The following is a 26,018-nucleotide window of genomic DNA, read 5'->3' as shown; positions in this document are numbered from 1 at the left end:
GGGGGGGGTTCATCTCTTCGTTAATTGTCTTCAGTGCAGCATCCAACCTCCAGCAGCAGTATTATGTAAACCACAGGCGCACGCATCCTTCATAGCTACTCTTACATAAAAGCTGAGGTGCATTAGTGTGTCACAGATGCGTTATGCAAAGAGCTTGCACGGATCGACGCCACAGGGCCAAACAGGTCATGTGGTCAGCGTGACGAGATCACCCCATCTGCACTGCCGCATTTCCCTCGGGGGACGGAGCGGCTGGCATCTTTGTGTCAGAGCTATAAATAGCGACAGATATTACATCACAGGAGTGTGTTATAAAGAAGTCAAGGGTGTGAGATGAATCCACAGAGGTAGATCGAGATCATGCAGAGTGATTGACAAAATGGGAATGATAATGTTAGCCGTCTTCTCAACCGTCATCGTTTGAATTGACATTCAAAGTCACAGGAGTTAAATTGCTCCCAAGGGAGGCGTAACACCAGCTAGAATTTATATATTTCAACACGTAAGGAAGGTTATTAAAAAATAGACATGCGGGGAATTCACACATACATATGACATGTTCTTTGAGTGACTGGCTCATTAATTGACTTTTCTGTTAGTCAGATGAATGGCACGGACTTGTTCTTATGCTAAAATGGATAGTGCGACATTAGATAGGTTTTGCTAAATGATCATCTTCTCTGGAAACACTTTACAACATCCACCGGATCCTTCTCACCTACAGGTCCGTTGAATGAATTTAGAGTTTGTTGAAGTAGAGTGGACCCCATTAATTGGTAGGAGACAGGAACCAACCCCTGCCGCGATTATGTGCAGATGATTCATAAGATGGCCGCAAGGAACTGAAAACGCAGCGACTCGTCAAGTAATTTTTTTGCACTAGCCAGAGCACTGAAACAACAAATAGATGAGTTTTACAGCAAATAACAGAGGGTGGATTCCCAAACCTAAAAATCTGTCAATTGGCAAATGACAAGAATGTTGAACCCTGGATGTCCAATGTTCACTGTAAATTGCGGTGAAAAAAAAACACAACCCCGAAACGCCCCTCCCCCTCCCCAATTGGTTTCAGTTCAGTTGATCATTTTCTGCTACTAGGAAGTAACCTGGGATCCTTTATTTACAAATATAAAGGAACATGTCTGTTCCATGGCATGCTTCAAATGTATGTGTGTGGTGACTGGAACTTTTTTTTTTCAGCAAGATTAGTCATGCCCATGAGAGTGCTGGTAGGTTGGGTGGAGGTGCTGCGGATGCATGCATACACGGATTGACTGCTGCATGAAACGGCACGTTATGTAATCAAGATTACAAAACGGTTGTAGCTGAGAGCGAACTTCTGCCTGTGTATACACACACACACATATACACACACACACACACACACACGCACATGCAGGCTGAGCAATAAAAAAAAAAAAAAATCGAATGTATTTCTGAACGAATGTTAGAGGGGTGTCCACTGAGCAAGATGACCAGGCCAGAAGGGTTTGTAATTATGGAAATGTTTGTCCAGACACTGGGGAGGAGAATGTCGTAAGTGTCTTTTAACAGGCGCTGTTATTATCTTCTGTGACCTTGATCTGCTCCACATTTACACAAAAACCAGGATGGAAACAGTTTTATTTACATGGCAACGGTGTTTTTTGGAGCAGAAAAGTGAAAATATTTGTAGGCGGTAGTCAGAGTGGGAGTTAGATGAAGCAGTTAGTGGATCCGCAATTGCGGAAATTTCAGTGAATTACGTTCTGAATCACAAACGCATTATACACAGTTTTTATGAATCACTGTGCCTCCTGTGGGTAAGTGGTAAACACGTCTCCGACACAGTTATGAGATTCAGGGTTTGAGTCTCGAGTATGTAATTCCTCCTTGTGCTCACATGGGTTTTCTCCGGGTACTCTGGCTTCCTCCTATAAATTGTCCTTAGGTGGGAGTGAGCATGAAAGCACTATATTGAATGAATAGAAGATCTGTGAGCAAGGCTTTCTGAATTTTGCCAGATCATGACATCAAAAGTCGACGAATAAAAATAATTACCATGCTGAGTTTCTCCATTCATGACTTGGCTGCTAGGCTCGGGGAAAATCTTATTTTCAAGCAACGACTGGACTACAGTACACAGAAATGCTATCATGTCGAAGCCAAGAGATAAGCAGAGCTGCTGTGTCGGAAGCGCAGATTAGCACAGCGTTATCAGCGTTAGATTCTGATAATCTGCATGGACTTGATTTGGTGAAGTGTTTTGATGTTTCGGGGAAGGAATTTGTATTTTAGCTGCATGTGCCACATACACAGATCTGCTCCACCAATTGACAAGTGTAATTTGGTGGCTTTGTGTTGAAGTGCTGCTTAAGTACCGTAAGTACGAAAATATAGTTGGTTCTTTTAGCGTCTTTTTGAGCACTTGGCAAAATGCATTTGGGTTTTTTTTTTTGTTTTGTTTTTGTTTTTTTGTTTTTTTTTTGGTGTTTTTTTTTGGGGGGGTGGGGGAGGAATTGGACATGGTAATGCATTGCCAGCCCCTGCAATGGAGGGGATGAGGTGAGCAGTGTTTCATTTTCATGAGACTACTTGCACGTGTTTTGGTCGTTTACCATATTGTTGTCATGGGAATTGTGTGTGTATGTGCAATGATCTAGTAATTGAGTAATCGTTTGTGAACTATTATTCTATAAGGCACGATACTAGAGTGAAAACAGGAGTTCAGAACATACCAAGCTTCATGAGCCCATTCAAAACAGCAATTTTGATTTTCCTCATAATCCATAAAGAACGTGCTCAAATGTCCATCCATATCTCAGACAACTCTTAAACTGCCTGCTCATGGCCAGGAAATGTTCTCACACACACACACACACACACACACACACACTTCACTTAAGTAATCACGTTGGAGGGAGAAAAAAAGAACTCCCACAGCTTCTGGGAACATTGTGAGCACGGTTATGTAATGTTCAAGACTTGGTGATACATTTAATTAAAGCGCCCAGACTCACGAAGACAGCCTCTTATTACACTAAAGGGGGGTTTGAAAAGTTGGAGGAGCCTTACTCATTCTCCTGCTCTTAATCTTGTGTGTGTGGTGGTTGTGGGGGGGTATATGATAGACAGAGTGTGAGGGAGAGCATGGGTGTGTATGAGAGTAGGTGGGAGGGGTGAGTGAGAGAGAGATTGTAAGTGTGAGAGAGACTGTGTGTGAGCTTGTGTATGAGAGTGTATAGAAGTGGGCCAGCTATTTATTTATGAGCAAGCGTTAGTGTGAATGAGAGAATGCATATATGTATATCAGAGACTCATGTGAGAGTGCGTATGATGGCGTGAGAGAGCATTTGTATATGTGTGCAAGTCTTTGTGACGCCGTGTGTAGGAGTGTGAGCGTTTTTGTGAGTGAGTGCATGTGAGTGTTGGAGTGGGAGTTTTTGTGAGTGTGTGTGTGTATAAATGAATGCGAGTGTGTTTTTGGAAGTGGGAGAGTGCCTGTGAGAAACTCTTGTGAGAGTAAATTTAAGAGCGTGTATGTGTGAGTGACTTGTAGAAGAGTGTAGGTTGGAAGGAGTGCTGATCAGTGTGTGATTTTGTGTAGGTTGGAACGGGTTTTATCGAGCTTTGCTAATCCCTTTCAGGCTTTTAGTACTAATCCATTTCCATTTAGCTTCTCTTCAGTCTTCCTCGGCCCACAAACTTGTCTGAGTTTTTGCAGGATGACATCATCACATTTGGTATCGCTGCGAGAGAAAGACTCACAAACACGCACGCACGCTAAACTGTCCCCGATGAGTCTTTTTGACATCGGTAGCACACGCCCATGCGTTGTGTGATCCTCCCCGGGATGCGCCAACAGCACAAGCATTATCTTTTCAAACTCAGTCAACTTCATCAGTTAACTTTTTTCATTATGTAAGTAGTTGGTTATGAATTATAATTAAATGAAATATAACAATACCTTTTATGACCCCGAGCTATTCAACGAACACTCTTGGTGACCTGGCTTGCATCAGTCTCTTTTAAAGGTCACATACGCCCCGCCAAAATTGGTGATGGACCAACATTTATGTGTGTAATGTAGCTGACCGTGGCTTGAGTCTCCGCAAAGTTTGAAATTTCATATTGACAGAGCTTGAAAAGTGCTTATTTATATTTGATCCTTTGTTTGTGTGTGTGTGTGTGTGTGTGTGTGTGTGTGTGTGTGTGTGTGTGTGTGTGTGTGTGTGTGTGTGTGTGTGTGTGTGTGTGTGCACGCACACGCTTGTGTGAGAGTGCAGTGACTTCCTCCTACCCCACCAACCCCAAGAATGTGCAAACCCGTTTGCTTCTGATTTGTGTCTCTGCGTCATTTGGAAAAGTAATGACAAGCAGGCTATGATTTCATCCATCTTTCCCCTAAAGTCTGTTCCAGTGCTGGCAGCCATCTTGTCCGCAGACCGGAAAAATTTGGTGCAATTGGCTTAGAATCAAAATTTACGAGAAAACCACTGATTTATTTTTAATCCAAAACACTGAGAAAGCACATGTCACAAGGCGGAATGAGGTCATGCGCCTCTGCTGCGCATCATTTGATTGGTACTTCGTGTTGTTGTTGTTAATGGCTGGTAACAGGTTGGTTTGTGTTTGTTTGTTTATTTGTTTGTTTGTTTGTTGTGCACACAGGGGCCTGGCTCCTCAGAACAAACCAGAACTCCAGAAGGTTCTGGAGAAGAGGAAGAGGGAGCAAGTCCTCAAGGCTCAGAAGGAAGAGCAGGAGGCACACAAGAAGAGGAGCGACTTGGAGATTGAACTCATGAAAAGACAACAGAAATTGGAGCAGGTAACAACTCCAGGCATTTAAAAAAAAAAACATACAGCGATACATATTGATATTGAACTATCACCCTGCCCTACCATGATACAAATTTCAAGCTTATCGCCCAGCCCAATCATCAATAAATAAAAGCAGTCAAGTACAAGCTTCTTTTTTCTAAATTAAATGAAAATTATGACTATGCTATGAAGCCAGTTTTTAGATGGCATGCTATTGATTTCAGCATCAAAAGAGCACATCTGTGCTTTTAATCTGAGACCAAGTAAGTCGAATAATTAGCCAGTCCCTCAAGGATCATGTTAACTACAGTCGATTGGAATTTTGGAATAAACTTCCTCTTTGACATCGAAATTGGAGCCAGCAGTCCATATAACATCTTCTTTTCGACTGGTTCGTCTTGACACATTCTATTTCGTAATTCAAGCCAATTTGTTTTCTCAATTTCTCTGCCTTGGTCAAATGATATGCAATGGTTGCTCAGTGATGCAATTAAGTTTTTTCCAGCCCAGTACATATGACATCATCGTGAAAAGCTCTTCTGTATAATATGCATGTTAAATTGTTGCACTGGTCCCGCATTTAATTAAACGTACGTGTCTTTGCAGCTGGAGCTGGAGCAACAGAAGAACGAGGAGGAGCAGGAGAACACTCCTGAATTTGTAAAAATGAAGAGCAACCTGCGCCGGACCAAGCAGGAGACGGACGGCGAGGAGAGAACCACCTAGATGTCACCAGATTGTGTGTGTGGTGACCTAACTACAGTCCAAAATGAACTTCCTGGCTGCCCGTACGACCTCACAGTTCCTATCCCACAGTGAGGAGAGACTTTTACAGACTAAAGACCCCCTCTTGCCTGCCCGCCAAGGACCCCTAACCCATTGCACACACACACACACACACACACACACACACACACACACACAGTTTTCTTTCCTTGTTTTCACTCCTTTCTCCACACACCACGCTGTCATGTCACGGTGTCTTGTTTTTTTTTTTTTTTTGCATCTTTGGGGGGTTTGTGCTCTCACCTCACAGAATCACGGGATGGAAAAGTGGACACTGGATGAACTCTACAAGCTGTGTAATTGTGAAAAAAGCCGAGCAAAATGTGTTTTTCTTTATTTATGTTTGTAGCTTTTTAACCCGCTTCTAGAGGAAAGGCTGGGCTGGGGCTGGGGGTCGAGATTGGGGAACACTTTTATTAGTCGTTTTGTGTATTTTTAGTTTGTTTTACTGCATTTTTAGTTTGTGGAGCCAGAACGGGACAAAGGGAGTTATTTTGTTATTTCAAAAAACATGCCACTTTCACAGCTAATGAAAATTTGAGCAATAGAACTCTCCCAGGGCACGAGAGTGAAATTTTCTTTATATATCCTGTTGTTTTGTATTAATAAAAGTGTTAAATACATTGTGTAATGTTTTTAGTGTACTCCAGAGAGTAAAATCTTTCCATTTCAGTGGATTTTTGATTACTGTGTTTTACTTCTGTCAAGTACAATGTACAGTTTATCTCAATATTAAGGCAAGGTGAGGTCGATTTACGTTGTGTTTGGGGACCAAATTTAAGAACCTCTGGGAGCGACATATTTTTGCTCATGCTCATGTTTTGAATAAAGATAAGGTCATAGGGCCCTCTAGTGGGTTTGTAAGGTACTGTTTAGGGAATGTCCATCCATCCATTTTCTGCACCGTTTATCCAACTGATTTAGCAGGCTAACTGGCTCTGGAAACGACGGTTATGTGACGTCTACGGATGGTTTTCGTGCCCAGTGCTTGGGGTAGTTGTGGAAATCATACGTTATGGCTGTGGTGAAGTGCTGGGCGGTGGCCGAAGGTATCCCGGGTAAACGGCAAACAAAACAAAAATGAAACTAAAGTTCATTACCGAGTACGTATACACGTTATGTGATTGAGGTGCACAAAGAAGGGTGTAGTGGACATTATCCTGATTGATTAAAGAAAGGTTTGAAATTTATTTTGAAAGCTTTATAACTGTGAATGGAATTAAAAATAATTATAATCATCCATTCATTTTCTAATCTTATTCTCTTGAGTGTCGCGAGCGTGCTGGAGCCTATCCCAGCTGTATTCGGGCAGTTGGGGGTGGGGGGGGGGGGTACACCCTAAACTTGTTTTAAAAACGTAACAAGCCTAATTTGACAAAATTAGTTCAAACCACATACATGGTATCTATTTTCTAATGTAGGGAGTACAGGTATAATTTAGTCAGAAAAATAGACAAAAAAAGTGAAGATACCTGGCAAATCGAATTAGTGTAGCCCTTTACTTTAAAAAGTAATAGCATGTAAACATTTGTTGGTGGTGTTTTTGTTTTTTTGGGGCGGGGGTAGTCACCGGAAGGACCTGTAATATATAAAAGTTAAGAAATAGCTGCATCGCTCGTTGAGAGAAAAAACTGTTTTACATTTATTTAAAATAAAAATATCATTTGTATTTGTCACAAACGGCTTGTTTTCCCCAATGATTTATGTGTTACTCGTGATCAGCAGGTGGCGCTAATAAATCCCTGCGAGTATTTGCCCACTTATGTCACGTTTAGATCATCCGAAGAAGAAAGATGTCCGTCTGTCGACTTCTCCGCTGCTGCGGTTTTTCCAACTTTTCCCCACTTTGGCCTTTACTAGCACGCTCGGAACTGCATTCGTCGAATCGTTTTTCTTTCTTCCTACGAGGCATTTCGTCGTCGAGCCGGTTGTCAGCAGGTAATACTTCGCCGGCCGGTAAGGTCTTTTGTGTCCTTTGCGTGTTAGCTAACACATTGGTTAGCCATTAGCTCAAGTAAAGGACGTACGAGCGAACTATTTTTACGCGCCGTTTGTATTTTTTTTAAAAAATGTTTTTTTTTTCCCCCCCTGTCGTTCAGCACTTAAATTCACAGACAAGCACGAATGGATTCGGGTAGAAGACAATGGAATCGGAACTGTCGGTATCAGCAACTTTGCTCAGGTACATTTAGTCCTCTTGAACGAGCGAATCAGTCAAAATATAGTCACCAACGATTAACCATTTGGGTCAACGCCAAATCTTGCATGCAGGAGGCCCTGGGAGATGTGGTTTACTGTGGACTACCGGAAGTGGGGACGCAGCTGTCTCAACAAGGTAACCCATATTTATCTAAGGGCCTTTCTTGTAAAAGTATTTTATTTGTCCATCTCTGATGTCTCAGATGAATTTGGAGCTCTGGAAAGTGTCAAGGCTGCTAGTGAGCTTTTCTCTCCGTTGACTGGGGAGGTCGTGGAGGTTAACGCACTGCTGGCTGACAAACCAGGCCTGGTCAACAAATCTTGCTACAAAGACGGTGAGCAAAAAGTGTTGGTTTCTAAAATTCAATCGATATGCAACCTGGTCAGGAAGCATCTCGGAAAATGTTAAACCAGGACAACAGTTCCACTGATCACCATGAAACTGGTTACACATGTCTATCATAACAGGACACATGGAAAAGTTTCAAGGACATAAACCAGAATTTTGGTTCATCAGCATCACTGAAAAAGGTTACATGCTAATTTGCAGTTGGATCCTGTCCTGCTACCTACACCCTTTTTTTTGTGTTCCAAATTGCGCATCGGAATTTAAAATTCAGTATAAATGTTTCAGAAATAACTAAAATAACAATGATAAAGGTTAACTGATTATGCCGACTTTGGAGTTATCATTAATTGTCACAATAAAACAAAAATGTTATTTTACCCAAAGTTATGCTTATGACTCGCAAAATTAAATAATGATTTTGTCACGGTTTCTTTTTTTTTTCTTCCCCAGAGTTGTATGTAATTTTGAACAGAAAAAGCGCAAATGGTTCATCTGTTTTTTTGTTATGCATTTTAATTGAATTTTAAACTTGCATTTATGTATATTTCTTTAACTTGTATGGCTTATTAGCCATTTTGACCAGGCAGTTACAACAGCCCAGTATGGTAGAACATGCATGAACACTTTTGGTGAATCAGGTGTATGTGTGTGTGTGTTGGCTAAGGAGTAAAAGATTCTGTTAGTGGGCTATGATTGACAAGAATCTAGCAAGCAGGTGATCTAACCACTTAATGGCTGATTGCCGTTCAACACAGGTTGGTTAATGAAGATGACGATTGCCAAGCCTTCCGAGCTGGACTCTCTGATGGACGAGGCGGCCTATGAGCGATACATCCGCTCCATAGAGGACTAAAACCAGTCCGTTCCCTCTATCCTCCTCATATAAACACCTGGCAGGGTGCTCTGTCAGTGTTGTGCAAATGTGAAGAATAGCGGCTGAGAAAGGCTCACTTACTCAAAGGGACCATCCAAAGTTGAGTTCTTACAGCCTCAAAAAGCCCAAAAATGAAAAGTGACGCTCAAGTCAGCCTGTTTTTTCCCCTTGATATTTCAGTTGAAGCAGGCACAAGCGTCCTGGGCAAGAAAAGCACTTTGAATTTGTGTGAACACTGTGGACAACTGTACAATAAACCTCATGATTGACATTTTTTTCCTGAATATTTTCACTAAGTTGTTTCCCTAGAGTTTTTTTTACAAGAACCCTTCTTTGAATTGCATTTTCACTCTATTTGCCGCCATTTTAACATTGCACGACAGGGTCCAAGTGGCCAATTCCAATTAAGTTAGGTTTGCTAGATTTTTGTTTTCCCTCTCTTTGCTGCAAGCAGAAATTTGACTAACAAGTGAGCTACAGGCATTCTACCACTAGATGTCAACAGTCAATCATACAAACCCGAGCCACTGCAAGGTATGTTGTGCACTGATTAATTCATTTTTTTCTCTCACTATTAATATTGTCAATTAAAAACTTTCCTCGTGACATTTTTTTTAACCGAGTCTAAGTTGATTTTTTTTCTTTTTTGGGGGGGGGATATCCATCATTACCTGATCTGATAACCCAAACAATCCATTCATAAGGAAAATATGTGGACATATTCATTGTATCAAATGCCTTTTTTAATTTGAATAAAAGTATCCGAGCATGATACCTTTTCATTACTGCCAAGTGCAGCAGTAATTCGAGCCAAATAAAATATTTTTCGAGCCTATTAGTGGTGGGGCACGAAATAACGAAAATTACATTTAAACACTTAAATAAATCTAATTGAAGTCTCTGTAAGTATCCTTAGTGCAGTAACAAAATTTCATGGTGTAATATGAATCTCTGGTTATATTGAGCATTGTCTTTGCATCTCCTCATTATTTTGTCACTTTTAAAGGTTTCAAAAAAAAAAGTGAGGCAGAGGAAAGAGAAAAAAATGGTTTAATGCTATCACAAAAAAGCTTTTCATAAATATTGCAAAAAGAATCCCAATTTTTTTTCTGTGAAAAGGGGCATTTCAGGCTGGAAACAATCAGAAAAATAAGACTGAGATATTCGGAAGGGACTGAACCAGGTGCTTGTGGCTTTGGATCACCTGTGTGTCGTAAGAACAGTACCGCTTGGTAGGATAGAGAACCGGTCATTCGTGTTTGTGGAGCGTCTGGCTCTTCCCTGCGTTGGGAGTCGTTTGGGCGGGAGCCCCTCCATGCGGCGATGGTCGCTCTCCAGCCTCTCTCTTCTCTGGGCTCCCTCGTGCAAGACGCTGGCTGTGAAGTCTCGCTCGTTGAGGAACGCCACAGTCTCGTCCCTCTTGCGGCTGACGTAACCCTTGAGGACGGCGTTGTAAGGATTGGTGGCGGCATCCATGTCCGGGTCATCCATCTGGTGTTTGAATTCCATACGTGTGATGACTGGAAGGAGGAATTGTTTTCCTCCAGTTGGCTGAGCTAAGCCCAGGGCCTCAGAGACCAAGCGGGGCGGCAGAGGCACCAGGTCGCAGCCCGAGCGTGTGTCCACGTATTCTGCGTGTTGTCTTCGCACCAGGGCGACGTCCTGAAGAGAGCGACTCCGCCTCTCCTCCAGGTTTGTAACTATTCTCTCTGGGTATGTTTGGCCCAGCACCACGCCTGAGTAAAGACAGACAGGGCAGAAGACGTTGATAATTAGATGGGAATGTAACAACAGCACTGAATTACGGTGCATCTGGTAGCATTCCATGTTTAGGGATGGTTTAGCCTGATTGCAAATTAGGGTTGCAGAATTCTGTGAATTTTCAAAATTGCAAACTTTCCATAGGCATAACCAGCAAGGAGAGCTACTATTCCACATTTTATGGTTTGATCTGTGTTGATTGTGGTTCCAAAAAGTTTCTTAAAATAATCAAAATTGTCAGCAGTTTTTACATTGAAGCGGTCAGTCGTAAATTGTACTTTGTTTACTTAAGCCGCATCGCTCGATTTGCGGTGGACCTTACCCGCACGTCGTAGCATGGACGTCGGGCATTTCCACGGTTTGTGAATGAGCTCGTCAGGCAGCTCTGCAATTTCAGGACACCATTTCCTCACATAACTGCCATTCGGGTCGCATGTCATGGCGGCATCAACGGGATGCATGACAAAGTTCCAGTGATCCAGACCGCACATGCCGCCATTCTGCCACATCATGGCGTCGATGGCAACATCTGCGTCCACCAGTGTGTCCTACACGCATACGTAGATGTTCATTACTGTTTAAAATGGTACTCAGACGTTGAGTCACACATGTCTCACCTGAAACCAGCGATAGCCTTCCTGCCAGGGCAGATGCAGGTACGCTATGAGGAAAGAAGCCACCACGTGTCTGGTGTAGTTGTTCATCCAGCCCGTCAGCCACAGCTGCCTCATGGCTGCATCCACCAGAGGGTAGCCTGTGCGCCCTCGCTGCCAGGCCTTGAGATGATTGCGATTGCTGCTCCACCGCAGTTCCTACAAACACCAAATAAAGGTTGGGAAACACTACCCTCGATCACATGAGTGCAAAACTATATTGCAAACCTTGTACGGGGGCCTGAGGGATTCCCAGGGAAGGTCAGGAAACAACGTGAGCTGCCAGTACGCCAAATCCCTCCATGCCAGTTTGCGTTGGAATTTTGCAGGTCGACAGCGCGCCCCCTTGGCGTCCCATAAGAGCCAGCGAGGGCTGAGCTGACCAAAGTGGAGATATGGCGATAGAGTGCTGGTGTTGGGGGCATCAGCCCTGCCCGACTCTTTGTCATATCTGTACACACCTGGGAAGTGAATGGAATGGAGGTGTATTTAATGACGTCGGTCTTTAAATCTACATACAGTATGTGAGAGCATACATTTGAATGGGGGTCTTTTAGGTTAGAAATGACACGACAATGTTTATGTACAAAGTGTCTCACCATCATGAAGAAAAGCTTCTAGCCTGGCATGGGCGCCCTCTTCACTGAAATCCCACGACTTGCAAATGTTCTCTGCCCAATCAATCTAGAAGTCAAGAATCATATTTCACGACAGGATTTTGTCATGATTTTAAATGTTGTTCTGCTGTGACTACTAACCGTGGTGCCATCCTTCCTGCGTGGCATGCGTGCCAGGCCCAGCGTGTCCAAAGGGATGCCCTGAGGCCAGCTGGAAGGTACAGGGAGCGACATGGGTGGATCCAGTGGAGCACCAAATGCGGTGCCTGCTGGGTTCTGTCTGCAGCAGCTCATGAAGTGAGACACAGATCCGATTCCTTCCAAACAAAAGAAGTGAACATAATTATTTCAATTGCTGTAAATCCTGATGTTAAAAGCGTGCTGTCAGGATCTGGAAGCTGCTTAACAGTTCAGAGCTCTTATTTTGGAATGACAGGAAGTGGATCATTCAGGAAGAGGAAGTGACCAACCGAGAAATGGATTAAAGAATGTCTGTGTCTATTTCATAGTTACAGTATCTATTGTAAACTTAAGAACTTATTGTAATTATTGCTTGAGGTTGTTGTTTTTTTATCAGTGGCAATGTTATTTTTTGTGTTCATCCCCCAACAAACACTTCAAGTCAATTTGACTTTGAAGAGGAAAAGCTGCCGTCTGACTATCACCTATATTCCCTGCTGTTGTTGGCCATTTTCTTGACTCAAGACAGACAAAACTTTCTGAACAGTGTTTGACGCACCTCTGAGTCCAACACCCTCCGTGCTGACAGAGTAAGGGTCTCTAGTACAGTACGAGTGGAACATCTTGCATCGGACCCCGTCTTTTTGCAGCCTTGACACCACCTCGTCATCCCGTTCCTTCAGCCAGGGCTCGTAGAGGGCGTTGGCCAGCACCGTTCGGGCCCCAGTCTCCCTCACCAGCTCTTTGAGCGTACGCAGAGTGCTGGATCCGTTCACCTCCAGGAAGACCAGATGACTGCCGATACGCTCCAGAGATGAACGAAAGGAGGACAGCGCTTGATGAAGCCAGTATTTACCTGCCACAAGGGGATAGACAGAATGAGCTGACAGAGATAATTTCGTTGAATGGGCATTAAGGCCTTCAAATAAAACCTTTACAATTTGTATTTCCCCACATAAATCATTTATGGTTTTATTTGATTTGAACTACGGCAGCAACGAAAAAAAAACTCAATAAAATTGTCCTGAGCTATTGACATTTTGAAAAAGGATTGGGGGGGGAAAAAAAAAACAATAGGCGCCAGGGTACTTCTGGGAAGGTCTAGCATGTGCGAGTACTGCTGATCTTTACTGAAAAGGATCGGAAGTAAATCTCAATTGGGTTTGCAGATGATGTTTTCTCACAGCTATATATAAAATGTTTGACTGGGTTGTCTTTGAATAATTTATCAAAACATTTTCGTTCGCCTCCTGGTAGACCGCAGCCTGCTATTTCAGTGTCAGAAGAGCGCATCAGTGCCATTCATCGGAACAACAACAAAAAGTGAATGATTTAGTCAGTTCCTCTGTGATTATATTGACTACACCTGAATTATACATACAGTACATAAAGATATATATTTTAATCAATTTAACTGTTGGAATATAAATGACAGCCAACGTTCACAATGAGAATAGTTTAACTTTTGCTACCTGAGAGTATATGTCATGTCTTGATGAAAAGATCTAGGAACTTGAATTTTCTGATAAGACTCAATCACGCATGTCTAAATATGTCCAACTTACAAGCTCCTCCCATAGCCACAGTCATTCCAGGCCCCTCTTCCTCTTTGGGGCTCCAGATGAATACAGGTATGACGGGGGCCCCCAACTCCAGGGAGCCGACAAGAGCAGGGTTGTCACATAGTCTCAAGTCCCTGCGGACCCAAAGCAGCACCGGTGCGGCCCCCGATGGAGAGTCAGGCAAACCAACGACATGCTGGGCTGCTGCTTTCCGACGCTGACGTCTGCTTTTGGAATGATTTGTTTTCTCACACTGGTCTTCCATCATGTCACTTTTTGAACCCATGTCCTGTTTGGCACTCACAGTCTGACATGTACCAGACATGTTCAGAAATGTTTCTTGCTGATGTGCAGGTTCTGGGGTTGTACCTCCTCCTTCCTTGGAGTGTCCACTTTGATTGGATACCCCATCATATTTCTGAAGCCGTGTTCTTGGGTGAACTTGCGTTTCAAGAAGAGACAGGGTCACTGCTAGTTCCAACTCATCGTCTTCAGCCTGCCATAAAAAAAATATCAGCGGTAACTATCAATTTTTCCCCCAGCAGTCTATTCACTTCACTGTCTTCAGTACTTAGTGATTTTTTTTTAATGTGCCATCGGTGTCAGCTTCTATTCTAATCTTCCCAGGTCCTTCAAAATTAACAGTGCTGGCCCATGTAACCTCAACTACATTGACAATGGGATTATTTCTTTCACCAATTACTAATATTATTATTATTTTTAAATCTGTATAAAATGTTTCAAGTAAGTAAAATTCTGAAATTACTTGAACTAATTCATAATAATTGTGTTATGTTGGGTTGTTGTTTTTTTTTTTTTTTACAAACCATAAATAATAGTTCGGTCACCGAAAGAACACTTAATAGCCTAAACACTTTAAACACTGACTTTGACTGAGATTGAATGTACATTTACAGATGCTTGTGAGTGGAGACGATTTGTTGGTGAAAAATACTACTTTAGCGGTATTTGGGGAAAATGTATGATTAGAAGGACGAACGAGATGCCTTGTTAAACAATTACAAAAAAATAAACTCCCGATTTAAAAATATGTATAGTTTCAGCGTCGTAATGATTCGTTGAACATCCAAGCATAACATTACAGACCTTCGTGAAATATTCCTCGTAGATGGAGACGAGGGTGGAGTGCAAGAACCGGTTGGCCGACGACAGAGGCTGAACGGCGGGCAGAAACCGGGCGCGGGTCTCCTGGTGACCCAAGATGGACAGGCACATCGCGAAGAATCCCTCCGGATCCTCCCGACCCAGCAGCACTTCTCTTAGGAGCCTTCTCACCACGGCCAGCTCGCCGTCTTCTTCTCCAGTTTGAGGCATCGCCAAAAGAAAGGTGATTGTGAAGTCTTTTTAAGTCACTTTCTTACGTCCTACCCCGAAAAGCATGCACCACGTGTGCAGCTTTAAGCACACAATCGTTGTTACCGAACAGCTGACGGCTCTTACACAAGACTTAAGTTTTGTAACCGCGGTCATTATTTTTTGTAATGAAGTAACATGACCACTAAGGGGAGCTCAAGCCTCAAAAGCCAGACAGGCGTTTTCTGTCACCACTCACCAGCATCACCACTTTGAGTAAGACTCTCAGAATTCATGTGTGATGAATTATCCACTCTGTTCTCCCCGTTCATTAACATAACAGAGTCATTGCATTACTTGGGCCACCCCTGAACCAATCTATTTCTATGTGGGGGAAAAAATGGATCAATGACATGGGTGCCGACTAACTAAATGTGATCAAACCACCACCCTTGTTTTCATTTGAAACACCACCTTCATCTTGCTTTTCAAGTGCACCCCTGTGATGTGAGACTGGGAAAAAAAAAAACAAAAGGCATCAGACGCAGTAACAAGAGGTGAATTTTTAATCATTCACTATGCACTGGGATTGATTTTAATGAGACTGTGCACACGCTTTTGAATATGCACAGCAGGGAACGTGCGGTTCAGACTCCTGTGTTGCAAACTCTGAAATTCCGGGTAAAGGGATCACTCATTGTCTTGTTTGTTGACACTAAAATATGCTCAAATGTTCCAGAAGCGTATGACTCATTGGCCAGGGCCGCATGCAATCCATCCATATTGTTCAGTATATGAAAAGGAGTGTGTTGAAAGCGGCGGTACGCACAGAGAGTCAGAGGGAGAGCGAATGAGATTGAGAGAGAGGGAGAATCAATAGTGTTTAGACAGAGAAGTGGAGTCTAAGTGTGTGATCAATAGAGAGCAGAGAGGAGAGATTAGCTGCTTTTCTCTCTCAAACTAACACTGACAAATTGGTGAATTGGTGTATCGGCCCTTGGGCTAAATGGATTGACCCGCTGTTTCCATGTTCTGCCGTGTACTGTCAATAAAGATCTCTGTTCTGTTCATTGAGGCACTCGGCGAAGGGACGGGACGAAGCATTGGAAGAAAGGGGAGTCGGTGAAGATCGGTGAAGGCCAGTAAAAGTTGAATGCAAGGGAAGTGGAGGCACACACTTAAAACTCATTCAGTACCAGCCAATTCTAGACCAAGTCTGAAAAGACATATAAAAATGTCTTTGGGAGTGAATGAGTTAATTAAGAAACCTTTTTTGAGTGACTGAGACGGCCAGTTGCCCTTGATTCAACTTTGTGCATTTGACAACTCACATTTGTAAACAAAGACATTTTTATAATTTTTTTGACTGGCGCTGACTTGGACTGAAATGATGACAAAAACTTGTGTTCGGGATTGAAATGCCAAACCTCCATTAAAAGGTTGTGGGAGGCATTTTCTCGCATATTGTCTCAAACGTACAAAATTTGGGTGTTTTTTGAGTAATTTAGGAAAACATAATGGCTAGCCTGCTAGTAGCCAGTAGTGCCATATCAGTTTCACTGTCAAAAGAGCCATTATTCCAAGCGACAGAAAATTAAATTATGTCGCCGGTCCTTCAATGATCATGTTAACTATGAAATTCCACCATGTTCTATTTTATTTTATTTTTGTAATAAACTTACCTTGAATTGTAGATTACGTCTCCCTTTGTCTCTCTTCAAAGCGGTTTACCCCATGTAACAAACGACGGTGGTGGGGAAGAAATGCTAAAATCATCTAAGTCACATATGTCAAAGTGCCGGCCCGCGGGCCAAATCCGGCCCGCGAGAATGTTTTCAGTGGCCCCTGGGATGATATTGATTTATTTATCTAAGTCATTTCCTTTGTTTTCTCAATAATCCTGCCTTGGTCTAATTGCATGAGAGGATTTGTTTACTAGTAGAAAGCTCCGTCTTATGCCACCTAGAATTGTGTGGAACTAATGTCATGGGGAAAAAGTACAATTGCAGAAGACACTTTTAGGTGACAGAGCACGAGTGACCTGAAGATAGCAAATTGGTTGCAAAGAATTGGTGGCTATCTGACGTTGAAAATAAGGACAAAAACTTGGGATTCGCTTCCACATGCTAGGTATGGGTTCATCATTGTAAATTTAAGTTGAGTGAATGCCGAGAAACACTAAAACTTCAACCAAGCACCAGGAAAACCCAAGGTCAAGCAATCATGGGCCTTCTTAGTTAGATAAGAGGTGAGCAGACCATTTACCATACCTAGATTATAAAACAAACAAACAGCATCTGTCGCCAAGAGAACCACTCAATGGAAGAAAAATGTCATGAAAAATGGCATTTGTATGCTAGCTTTTAGGCTACATCTGAATTAATTAGCAGGTCACTCAATAATCACGTTAACAATGTCTTGAGTTTTTACCAAGTCTATTTTTGAATCAGCTTACCTGTACTGGCAGGTATTCCTTCATGTAACATGTTTTTGTTGACTGACACTTGACAAATTTAAATTAATAGCGATTGAGAAAGCTAACCAATCAGAGGTATGTTTCCTTGTTTATTTGAAACTTCCCATATCACAGCCCCAGAAGAAAATGATGCATTCAAGCAATTTACCCAGTTCTCTCAAAAGGCTAAGCCTTGGTCAAGTGACTTGGTCGGGATTGTTTACTAATGTTGTCATTGGGGAGCGCATCTGCTTTTGTCAATTGGAAGAATTTGTTGCATCATGGTGAATTGTTGCGTTACAGAAGAATGTCTGTCCAAAGTCAAACACAATCCATTCTGTGAGGATGCTCAACAACTGATTTGCTTTCCATTAAAAAACAAATTCCCCTTCAAGATTCATTTCAGAGTCTCGAAGTTTCTCCACCACATCAAATTACCTTGAAGCCAGTAATGTACAAGATGTCCTCAGTTCCGTTCCTATGGCTGAAAAATACCACCAATTTGTATCATTTTGCTGACATTTAACTGTGGTGTTCGTTCATTGCATTTGATAGAAGTGACCAAAAAGTCATTCATGCTAACGTTAGCTTGGTGCGTCATTGTACTCCACCATATCCACTTTGCTGCTAACAGCCCTCAATCTCCTGTCTAATAAAAACATTGTCTCCGAAAAGTCTTAATTAAATCAAATGTTTGGATAATAAACACTTCCAGGGCCAAAAATATGGAATGCTAATGTACCTATGGAGCACCTAAAATGGCTGAAGGGAGTTCCCCAAACGTTCCAAAATAATACATTCTAGAGCTGTCATTTCTATAAACTACCATAAAACTGCAATATACTGGCCCATGCCGACTAAATACCCATCATATTTTTGGGCTACTGTTCGACCCCTAACACCCTACCAATAGCCCAGGTACACGCAAAGCTTAGCTCTCGTTAAAACAACAGCGCACTCACACGCACGTCCTCGTGAACGCTGCTCCAAAACCATAACATCTCGAGGAAAATTAATGGAAAGACAGATTAAAAAGTAAGTGAGAAGAAACGGGCCACTGGTGTAGCCATTTGCTACTCATAAATCATTGTGACACACCTACGTGCATGTAGAAACACGCATGGACACCCTCGCACACAAACATGCAGAGACTCACACGTAAACACGCACATGTACTGTAATTAACCACAGGCTATTTACTCTCTCCTGCTGTAAATTAGACATGCAGACACAGTTATTACATTAGAGGGATCTGCCATGCAGAATACGAACAGGAGAAGGAGGATGGGGTTGTCGTACACACAACAAGCAGTTCGTACACACGCAAACATAAACACGCACGCACACAACAAGAACGAAGGCATGGAAGAATCATAGACTTGACGGGAGCGAAAATGAAGCCGCAGCCCAGAGAATGGGGGCCCCCAGCTCTTTGTTCCCTGCTGCATTTCATTATCTGAAACGCCAGCCAACACATACGATGCACCTCCCCCCTTCCCTAAAGCTGTCTGCTTCCACTAAACACGCGCGCGCACACACACACATACACACACACACACACACACACACACACACACACACACACACACACACACCGATCCCCCTTGCCCCCCACCCCCCACTCCCAAAAAAGCCAAAAGAAAATACAGATACTGCGTCAGAGCCCTTCTCTGGTATCTGCGTACTGTGTGGTCATCCTGAGCACATTGCTTTTAACCTCAAAAGCAATTTGCCCATTCCAAGTCGTAACAACAGTAGATGAGAACTTGATTAAAGCAAGTGTCGATATTCTCGTCTCCAATTAGTTCCCGAAGTTCCCTTTTTTCCACCCTCGCTCCTCCTTCTATTGGTGTGTCCTCCGGTTCCCCTACCCCCACCTCCGTCCCACCATTTTCCCACGGTGATCGATAGCTCATTACAATCATTGACTGCGGCTCATCAGCACCTGTTAAGACGGGCCAAGACAGAAAGTAGGCGCATGTGGGAAGTGCGTGTCGTTCGATACACAGAAGAGATGGGCCGGCGGTGTGTCAGAGGTGAGCCGTGACATTTGAGCGGCTATTTTTCCCTCACACCTGCTTTGTGGACGCTGCACAGTCTGCTGCGTGCCGAGGGAAACATCTTAATATGCGGCTCACGAGGCTGCCGCGGTTTGTTGCTATGGTGATTGCCAAGGGAGCCTGAGTATTCAAGGTGTTTATTGTAGACGAGCGTAAGGCTCCTCATCGTCTAACAGGACACGCTTACCGTGCTGTGTTAGACCACACATTAACACGGAGGCGCAGAGGGACAAAGGGAAAACACGAGAACCCGCCGCAGTCAAGTGCGGGATGGGATGTTGAATAGATTAGCCGGTATTCATATTCCTGGAAGACGGACCTTGTTCAAACACCCGGTTGTTGGTTTAAAGCGTCTCTGCAGGGTTTGTTATGGGCGAGGACACGTTGAGCTTGACGAAAGCAAACACAGAAAAGAGAGAGCAACGCCAAGAGAAGACATCTAGACGCGAAGAATCAAAAGATTTGTGCAAAAGACAAAAACTAAACACGCAAGCGCCAGATCCCCAGAGATCCACCGTGGATTCATTCACAAGATGTGGCCGGAGACAAATTTGGTGCGCAAAAAGTGACATTTGAAGAAAAAGGGCTGCATCGGTTGAGTGAATACAAAGAAGGGCTGAAAAGAGAATTCCTCTCACCCTCATGCATAAATTACACACACCATTTACATATTCATTATGTTTTGTGTACTAATGAGAGTATTTGCGTAATGGCTTCACCACTACTGACAGCTTTTGTCTGATACAAGAGGAAAGGTGGGAAAAAAAGAAAAAGAAAGGAGCAAGGGTCATTTTAAGTAAAGTGGGCACAGTCAATTGTCCAGAATGGGTTTCATTGATAATCAGATCAATTGCGCGGCTGTCTGTACGTTTCCAAACTGCGCAGGGACACGTGAAGTGGAGCACATATGACGATGGGGGTCGGTCAAAGTTAATTAAAGCAACTGCAGCTAAACTACTAACTCAGGACCGGCTTCGTTCTTCTCATGTTGTCTCAGTGGGATAAGTAAGTGCTGCAGTAATTACACACAGCCCCGGCGAGGCAGACATTCCTTCAGGTGCCAAAAAGTCTCCCAAGCCACAAGTGGACCGCAAGTGGCAATCACGAAAGAATCCGTAAACAATGACAAGTTGGGCGCGCGCGCGCGTTTGCGCTGTTGAAACATGCCACATTTTAAAACACACCTACTAACGATCGCAAAGTGGATGAGGAAGAGAGAGGGATGTAAACGTAGTGACGGGGGAAGGGCGACGAAGGGATGAGCTACAAATGAGAGCGATGGCGGCGGCAGGTTGGCACGGTGCCATCCAGTCAGGGCTTGAGCGGGGGCGGGCATGGGCGAAGGGGCGAGGAGGATAAGAAAGGCAAAGAGAAGGAGACCTTTGTGTACTGCCACCCCGATGCCACCCTGGCACAGGCGCAACCGGGCGACGCCGACTAACTGGTGCGGCTGGCGAAGAAAAGGAAATCTGCCACTAGCTGGAGCGCAGATGTGAGTGAGGTGCCAGCGGGCGGCGGAGCCATCCACGGATGAAGGACGTTGACAATCCAAATACAAGAGCATTTTTTAAAAATTTCAAGATCTACGGTGACGAATAATCTTATGAGAAAGAAAATGCCGGCGAAAACGAAGTCTTCTCTGTCTTTGCCGGCGAACGCTTGCCAGCCGGCGGGCACCGTGCCAGCGTCCTTGGCGAAGCTAAAGCGACCCATGGACATCCGTCTCGTTCTTATTCAAGCCGATTCACCTCCGAGGATTTCCCCGTTCGTCACAGTTTATTTGGACAAAGACGACAAGAGGTGCCAAGGCAACGCGTGCCAACGCTTTTATGTTGGCATCTTCTCCGGGGCGGCGAGGGCACGGCGAGAAATGTGGCATGCTGCCAAGCCAAGTTAGCACAAACATTTGTAAACAGGAGCCGCCCATATGGTGAGAAGGACGTTTCTCGGACGCCATCAGTGTTTGCCGAGAAGCCATGCCCTCGAGGGAGGCGCCCGCAACGGAGATGGCAGCGTGCCAAGCATTAACTGGGTGCCATTTACATGCGCCGAGAGAAACTGTACGGAAACAGTCGTAAAAGCGGAGACGGTTGCCGTCTGGAGACAATTGCATCCGTGCTGCATTGACCCAGACAACATCAAGTTCCCTGATGCCAACTCTGCCGAGTGCCAACACCAGATGCAGGCTTCTGCCCGCTACGAAGACCAAGGGCATACTGTTCCTTTACGGAGAAGAGCTAACAAGGAAACTGCTTTCAGGATGGTTCGCGGTGGACTTGCAAAACACGGATAATTTTGAGCCCAATGAAGAACGGTGGGAGCGGTGGATGAGTATGATGAAGCCTCTCTTTCTTGCACATGCACACCTGGGATGTTCTTAAAGGGATAGCCGCTGGCAGCGTTAAAGGGAGGGATGCGCTGGCATCATCTCCGGGATGTCAAGGTTTCGCCGGTGATGGCGGTGGGAGGGAGTTGCCGCCGTCAGGGGCGGGCATCTGTCTGGGCATCGGATCTGCAACTAATTAACAGCCACACACTAATTCCAACAGCCGATGATAATTAGCGATTTAATCGTTTGTCAAGGATTTTTGCCCCCCCTCCCCCACGCCGCCACCGCCATTTGGAAATGTGCGAATAAGCTGAGGAATGCCGGAACTCACCTCTCTCCTCCTCCTTCCCCCTTGTTCTGCTTTCCTTCATCCTTGGCTCCAGACTCCGGTGGGATCTTAATTAAGCCCTGGCTTCATTATGCAAATGGAGTACAATAAACGACAGCAGATCTGGAACTGGATCCCGGACTGAAATGAAACAGTGGGAGTTGGGGGGGGGGGGAACGTGGAAGATGACCAAATCCGTCTGTGATTTGACTTCATGATTGCAAATGTATTGCGTTGAAATACGTACATGGTCTTGAACAAGTCTGGGAAGCAACATTTTGCTTGGGAAAAAAATGGCTGCCCTAACCCTGAATAAGCAGATGTTTTCCCTTCCTTTCTTAATGATAATTCATAAGGCCATGAGTGACACTGAATGCCTTAATAACACAAGTTGGCCGTTGTTGGGGATCAGCAGCGAGATGGCAGCGATAGGAGCAGAGAAAGGAGACAGACGGAAACGCTGTCGTTGGCAGCTAATGTCATCTTAGTTTAATCATCGCATGGGATCATGGGGTTCATGAAAATTCATTTGCATATCATTAAACGGAGAGAGGTTATTTGGCGCGGGCAGGCAAAATGGGATTGGATGTAGGGGGGAGGGAAGGGGGGGGTGGCAAATGGAGGCGCTCATTATTAAACAGCAATGTTTTATAGTCTGCCAGCCGATTCATTTAATTTGGAGGTAATTAAAATGTGTCAGACTCAATCAATCACTCCAACAGGGGTACTATCAATGTTTCTGTCTGGAAAATAAAAAAGTCTTGACTTTTTCCAATAACAGACTCACTCCTCCAGGTGACTGTGAGTTTGACCCGCTCGGCATCATCGTAAAACGCTCACCCAAACATTCGTACAACCCTGATGAAGTTCAGCCAGGATGGGAAGTTGTTGTGATGTCATCACTTGTTTGTCAAAATAGGACGATGGCTCTTTTTGACCTGAGCGGTAAGCTAGCAGCGGCGCCTATGTTTGCGCGCACGTACACATTTGCATAAGTGCTATAATTAGACTACCTTTTCACATGCAGAGCAGTTTGACAATATGGCAGCCACCCCCCTCTAACACACACACACGCACATGCCGCCATGACCACCCCGTAGCACGCCGAGTCTGTTGTCTGCGAGCAGGGAGTGTAAAGATTAACATAATCCAGCTAATAAGTGTGAGTAATATTCACACAGTGACGCGTGGCGCAGGACATTGTCCCGCTGATGCGTATTTGTATCTCATTATAGATGTAAAGTACTATGAGGGGGTGGCATGTGCCGCTCGGGGATGGTTTGGCATCACCCCAAAAAAAAAGTGAATGGAGAAACACCGCAACAAAATGGCGAGCAATTTCAATGTCTTCAAGAATTTATATCAACACACAACTTTTTATGGGATACACTGTTTCTTTCCAGAAGGATGTCTGAATACACTCACTCTTAAGTCTTTCATGCACCCTGTAACCTGATAACATGATAAGCTGTCCACTGTAGTAACTGTAGTTCGCTGAACAATATTTTGTCATTTGCACTGGCGTAGAATCACTTTGCATCATACCAGGTGTTTCTCAAAAATATTGCAAAACCTCAACATTATTTGATTACACATCACAATTTGACATTTTGGCCCAGATTTGAGCAAGAATCATGCAAGTTGACGCAATTGATTTTATTTTGGGGGCGGGTCCACATAAAATGACATGGTGGGCCGGATCTAGCCCTCAGACCTTGAGTTTGATACCTATGTCTTAGAGCACATGTGCCAAAGTCAAGGCCCGCCATGCCATTTTATGTGACCCGTGAAAGCAAATCAAGCATGTCAAGTTCCATGATGCTTGCTAAAGCCCGAACCAAAATTTTAAATTGTCATCTGTAATTCACAATAACAGTCATTATTCTTGACTTCTGATTGTAAAACTAGTTATTGATCAATTTGTTGTGCACTGTTGTGTAATATGTGGAGGGGATTAAATCATTTATATGGTTTCCCAAAATTCATGACGGCCCTCCAAGGGAAACTGTAACTACAATGTGGCCCGTGACAAAAAAACGAGTTTGACACCCCTGTCTTCGAGTGTAACCCATGCGTGAGCTCGTCTGTTCAGTGCTATACAAAAGCAAATCAACTGATTATAAAAATATCATTCTCTAGTCAGCAAAACGTTGATATCGCTTGTATTATGAGTGTGTTGAGCAAGTTTCTGGATATGTGTGCATTTTCTTTCATGAAACCTTGACTTATAAACAATGACTTCTCAGTTAAAGGGTCCTTATGAGCATGCAAATGACCACATTTATGGCCACCCCTCCGTGACACCTTAACCACCCTATTGAAACATTTCTGGCCACACCCCTGTGAGTAAATCAGAGCAGATTGTTACTCTGTCTCTACTACTATGACTATCAAAGGTAGACATTTTAATCCACTGCGTAAATGTCTCGACCAAAGTTAATTCAATCCAAAAGAAAGAAAAAAAAAAAACAGTTGCTCCTATTGTTCCACTCATTAACAAGAATCACACAGCAGAGAGCATTTGCAGCAGAGTGTAGGATATATAAATAGTGTATTTGCGTGCAGGCCGGCTCTGCCACATGATTGATTAGGATGGTGTGGCTACCATTAAAAAGTCATTTAAAAGATGGATAGGGAGCACATTTCCAAATAAAAACCACTTTATACCTGATGAAGTGCTGAACAAACTCTCCTTCTGAGACATTTACTGATGACTGGGTGCATGACTGAGTGCTATTGGGGTAGCAACTGTAGCAACCGCAATCAAGTTGGATAGTGGTTCCAAAAAAAAAAAAAAAAAGGAATTTTTTTGGATCAAGGTGTAATCAATCTGCATTTGTGTGTGCAACTCCCCAAAATGATCAGGCCTTGCACGTTTACTATGTACATGAAGGCAAAGTGTGACTTCACCCTGAAGCCTTTTCCATAAACGCAAAACCGTGGCAAAAAAAAAAGAAAAAAGTGTGAATGTATTTCTACTCTGTCTCTTTAATTCAGGCTCCCACCACAGCAGCATGCTTTGGGCTTCATGCATAAACATGAGCTGGCCTTTCAGCTCCCTCCTCGCATAACCAATCTAAATCTAAATGAGCCCCCAATACAGATTCACCAGCAGGCAATGACATTACACCCCTCCCCACCCCCACACACACAGACGCACAACGCAACACCCCCCCCCCACACACACACACACATATACACCAGCAGGCAATAATTTCACGCCATCCCTCAAAGCACCGCCACCCTCCACACACTCATACCCTTTTTTTTTTTTTTTTTTGCTGCAACCCCACCAGCTGCACAGTGCTCATTTGATTAAGAGGGGGGAGGACAGAGAGAAGGAAAAATGGTGGCGGATCACTTTATCTGGATGACTTTCTAAGATTGATATCATCAGCCGCAAAGCAATCTTAAACCCGCTCCTGTGTTTGCTATACAATTGTTCCCTTTGCAGAGCCATTTTGTGTGTTCGCAGTTGGGCTCGACGCTCCACAATTAGGATGAAGACATGTTTTCACGGCACAGTTATTAGTTTTTGTTTTAACTAGTTACCTTTTTCCACATCATCTGCCATTCCACAAAAAAAAAACAAAAAACAAAACAAACACAAAAATAATAACTGCAATCTCCTCGTCTTGGAACTATTTCAGATGAAAATCTGTGTCGCCCTAAATGTGCTGTAGTGAGCAATTTTGCCTCCCCTCTCTCCCAGAGTCGTAAAACACATTATCATCATCAGCAGGAGCGGCGG

General features: G+C 43.7%; 3 protein-coding genes across 7 annotated transcripts in view; 2 read left to right on the top strand and 1 right to left on the bottom strand.

The window, feature by feature from the left end:
* Positions 1–6,270, top strand: part of fam107b (family with sequence similarity 107 member B) — a 22,894-nt gene extending 16,624 nt beyond the window's left edge. For all 4 annotated transcript variants that reach the window (XM_019888371.1, XM_019888370.1, XM_019888369.1 and 1 more), the window contains exons 3-4: positions 4,651–4,807; positions 5,407–6,270. In XM_019888371.1, the coding sequence (XP_019743930.1) occupies positions 4,651–4,807; positions 5,407–5,526 (277 nt within the window). In that variant the 3' untranslated portion in view covers positions 5,527–6,270. The remainder of the gene's footprint in view (positions 1–4,650; positions 4,808–5,406) is intronic.
* Positions 6,271–7,341: 1,071 nt separating this feature from the next.
* On the top strand, positions 7,342–9,292 carry gcsha (glycine cleavage system protein H (aminomethyl carrier), a). 2 transcript variants are annotated; one of them, XM_019888392.1, is made up of 5 exons: positions 7,342–7,542; positions 7,686–7,768; positions 7,858–7,921; positions 7,989–8,120; positions 8,890–9,292. In XM_019888392.1, the coding sequence occupies exons 1-5, from the start codon at positions 7,380–7,382 to the stop codon at positions 8,985–8,987; spliced, it is 540 nt and encodes a 179-aa protein (XP_019743951.1). In that variant the 5' UTR covers positions 7,342–7,379; the 3' UTR covers positions 8,988–9,292. The 2 variants fall into 2 exon arrangements, with proteins under 2 accessions (XP_019743951.1, XP_019743952.1); XM_019888393.1 differs by having other exon boundaries at positions 7,344–7,524.
* Positions 9,293–10,041: 749 nt separating this feature from the next.
* On the bottom strand, positions 10,042–16,142 carry LOC109526834 (deoxyribodipyrimidine photo-lyase). Its single transcript, XM_019888391.1, has 9 exons — positions 14,889–16,142; positions 13,785–14,277; positions 12,779–13,075; positions 12,181–12,356; positions 12,022–12,106; positions 11,651–11,883; positions 11,387–11,581; positions 11,092–11,317; positions 10,042–10,744 (listed from the first exon to the last, which is right to left on the bottom strand). Exons 1-9 carry the CDS (start codon positions 15,114–15,116, stop codon positions 10,209–10,211), a joined length of 2,469 nt encoding a protein of 822 aa, XP_019743950.1. The 5' UTR covers positions 15,117–16,142; the 3' UTR covers positions 10,042–10,208.
* Positions 16,143–26,018: the final 9,876 nt, after the last annotated feature.

This window comes from Hippocampus comes, unplaced genomic scaffold, assembly GCF_001891065.2.
Source record: "Hippocampus comes isolate QL1 unplaced genomic scaffold, H_comes_QL1_v1.1 scaffold112, whole genome shotgun sequence".
Taxonomy (NCBI): Eukaryota; Metazoa; Chordata; class Actinopteri; order Syngnathiformes; family Syngnathidae; genus Hippocampus; species Hippocampus comes.
Note: the sequence above shows the minus strand (reverse complement) of the source record. Positions and strands in the feature narration are given on the sequence as shown.

Coding starts and splice junctions, on each gene's coding strand:
- LOC109526834 (XM_019888391.1), bottom strand. CDS start 15,116: ATGCCTCAAACTGGAGAAGAAGACGGCGAGCTGGCCGTGGTGAGAAGG. Junction 13,076..13,784: donor TGTGGCTATGGGAGGAGCTT/GTAAGTTGGACA, acceptor CCCTTGTGGCAG/GTAAATACTGGCTTCATCAA. Junction 11,884..12,021: donor AGAAGCTTTTCTTCATGATG/GTGAGACACTTT, acceptor TTCACTTCCCAG/GTGTGTACAGATATGACAAA.
- gcsha (XM_019888392.1), top strand. CDS start 7,380: ATGTCCGTCTGTCGACTTCTCCGCTGCTGCGGTTTTTCCAACTTTTCC. Junction 7,543..7,685: donor AGGTAATACTTCGCCGGCCG/GTAAGGTCTTTT, acceptor CCTGTCGTTCAG/CACTTAAATTCACAGACAAG. Junction 7,769..7,857: donor GTATCAGCAACTTTGCTCAG/GTACATTTAGTC, acceptor TCTTGCATGCAG/GAGGCCCTGGGAGATGTGGT.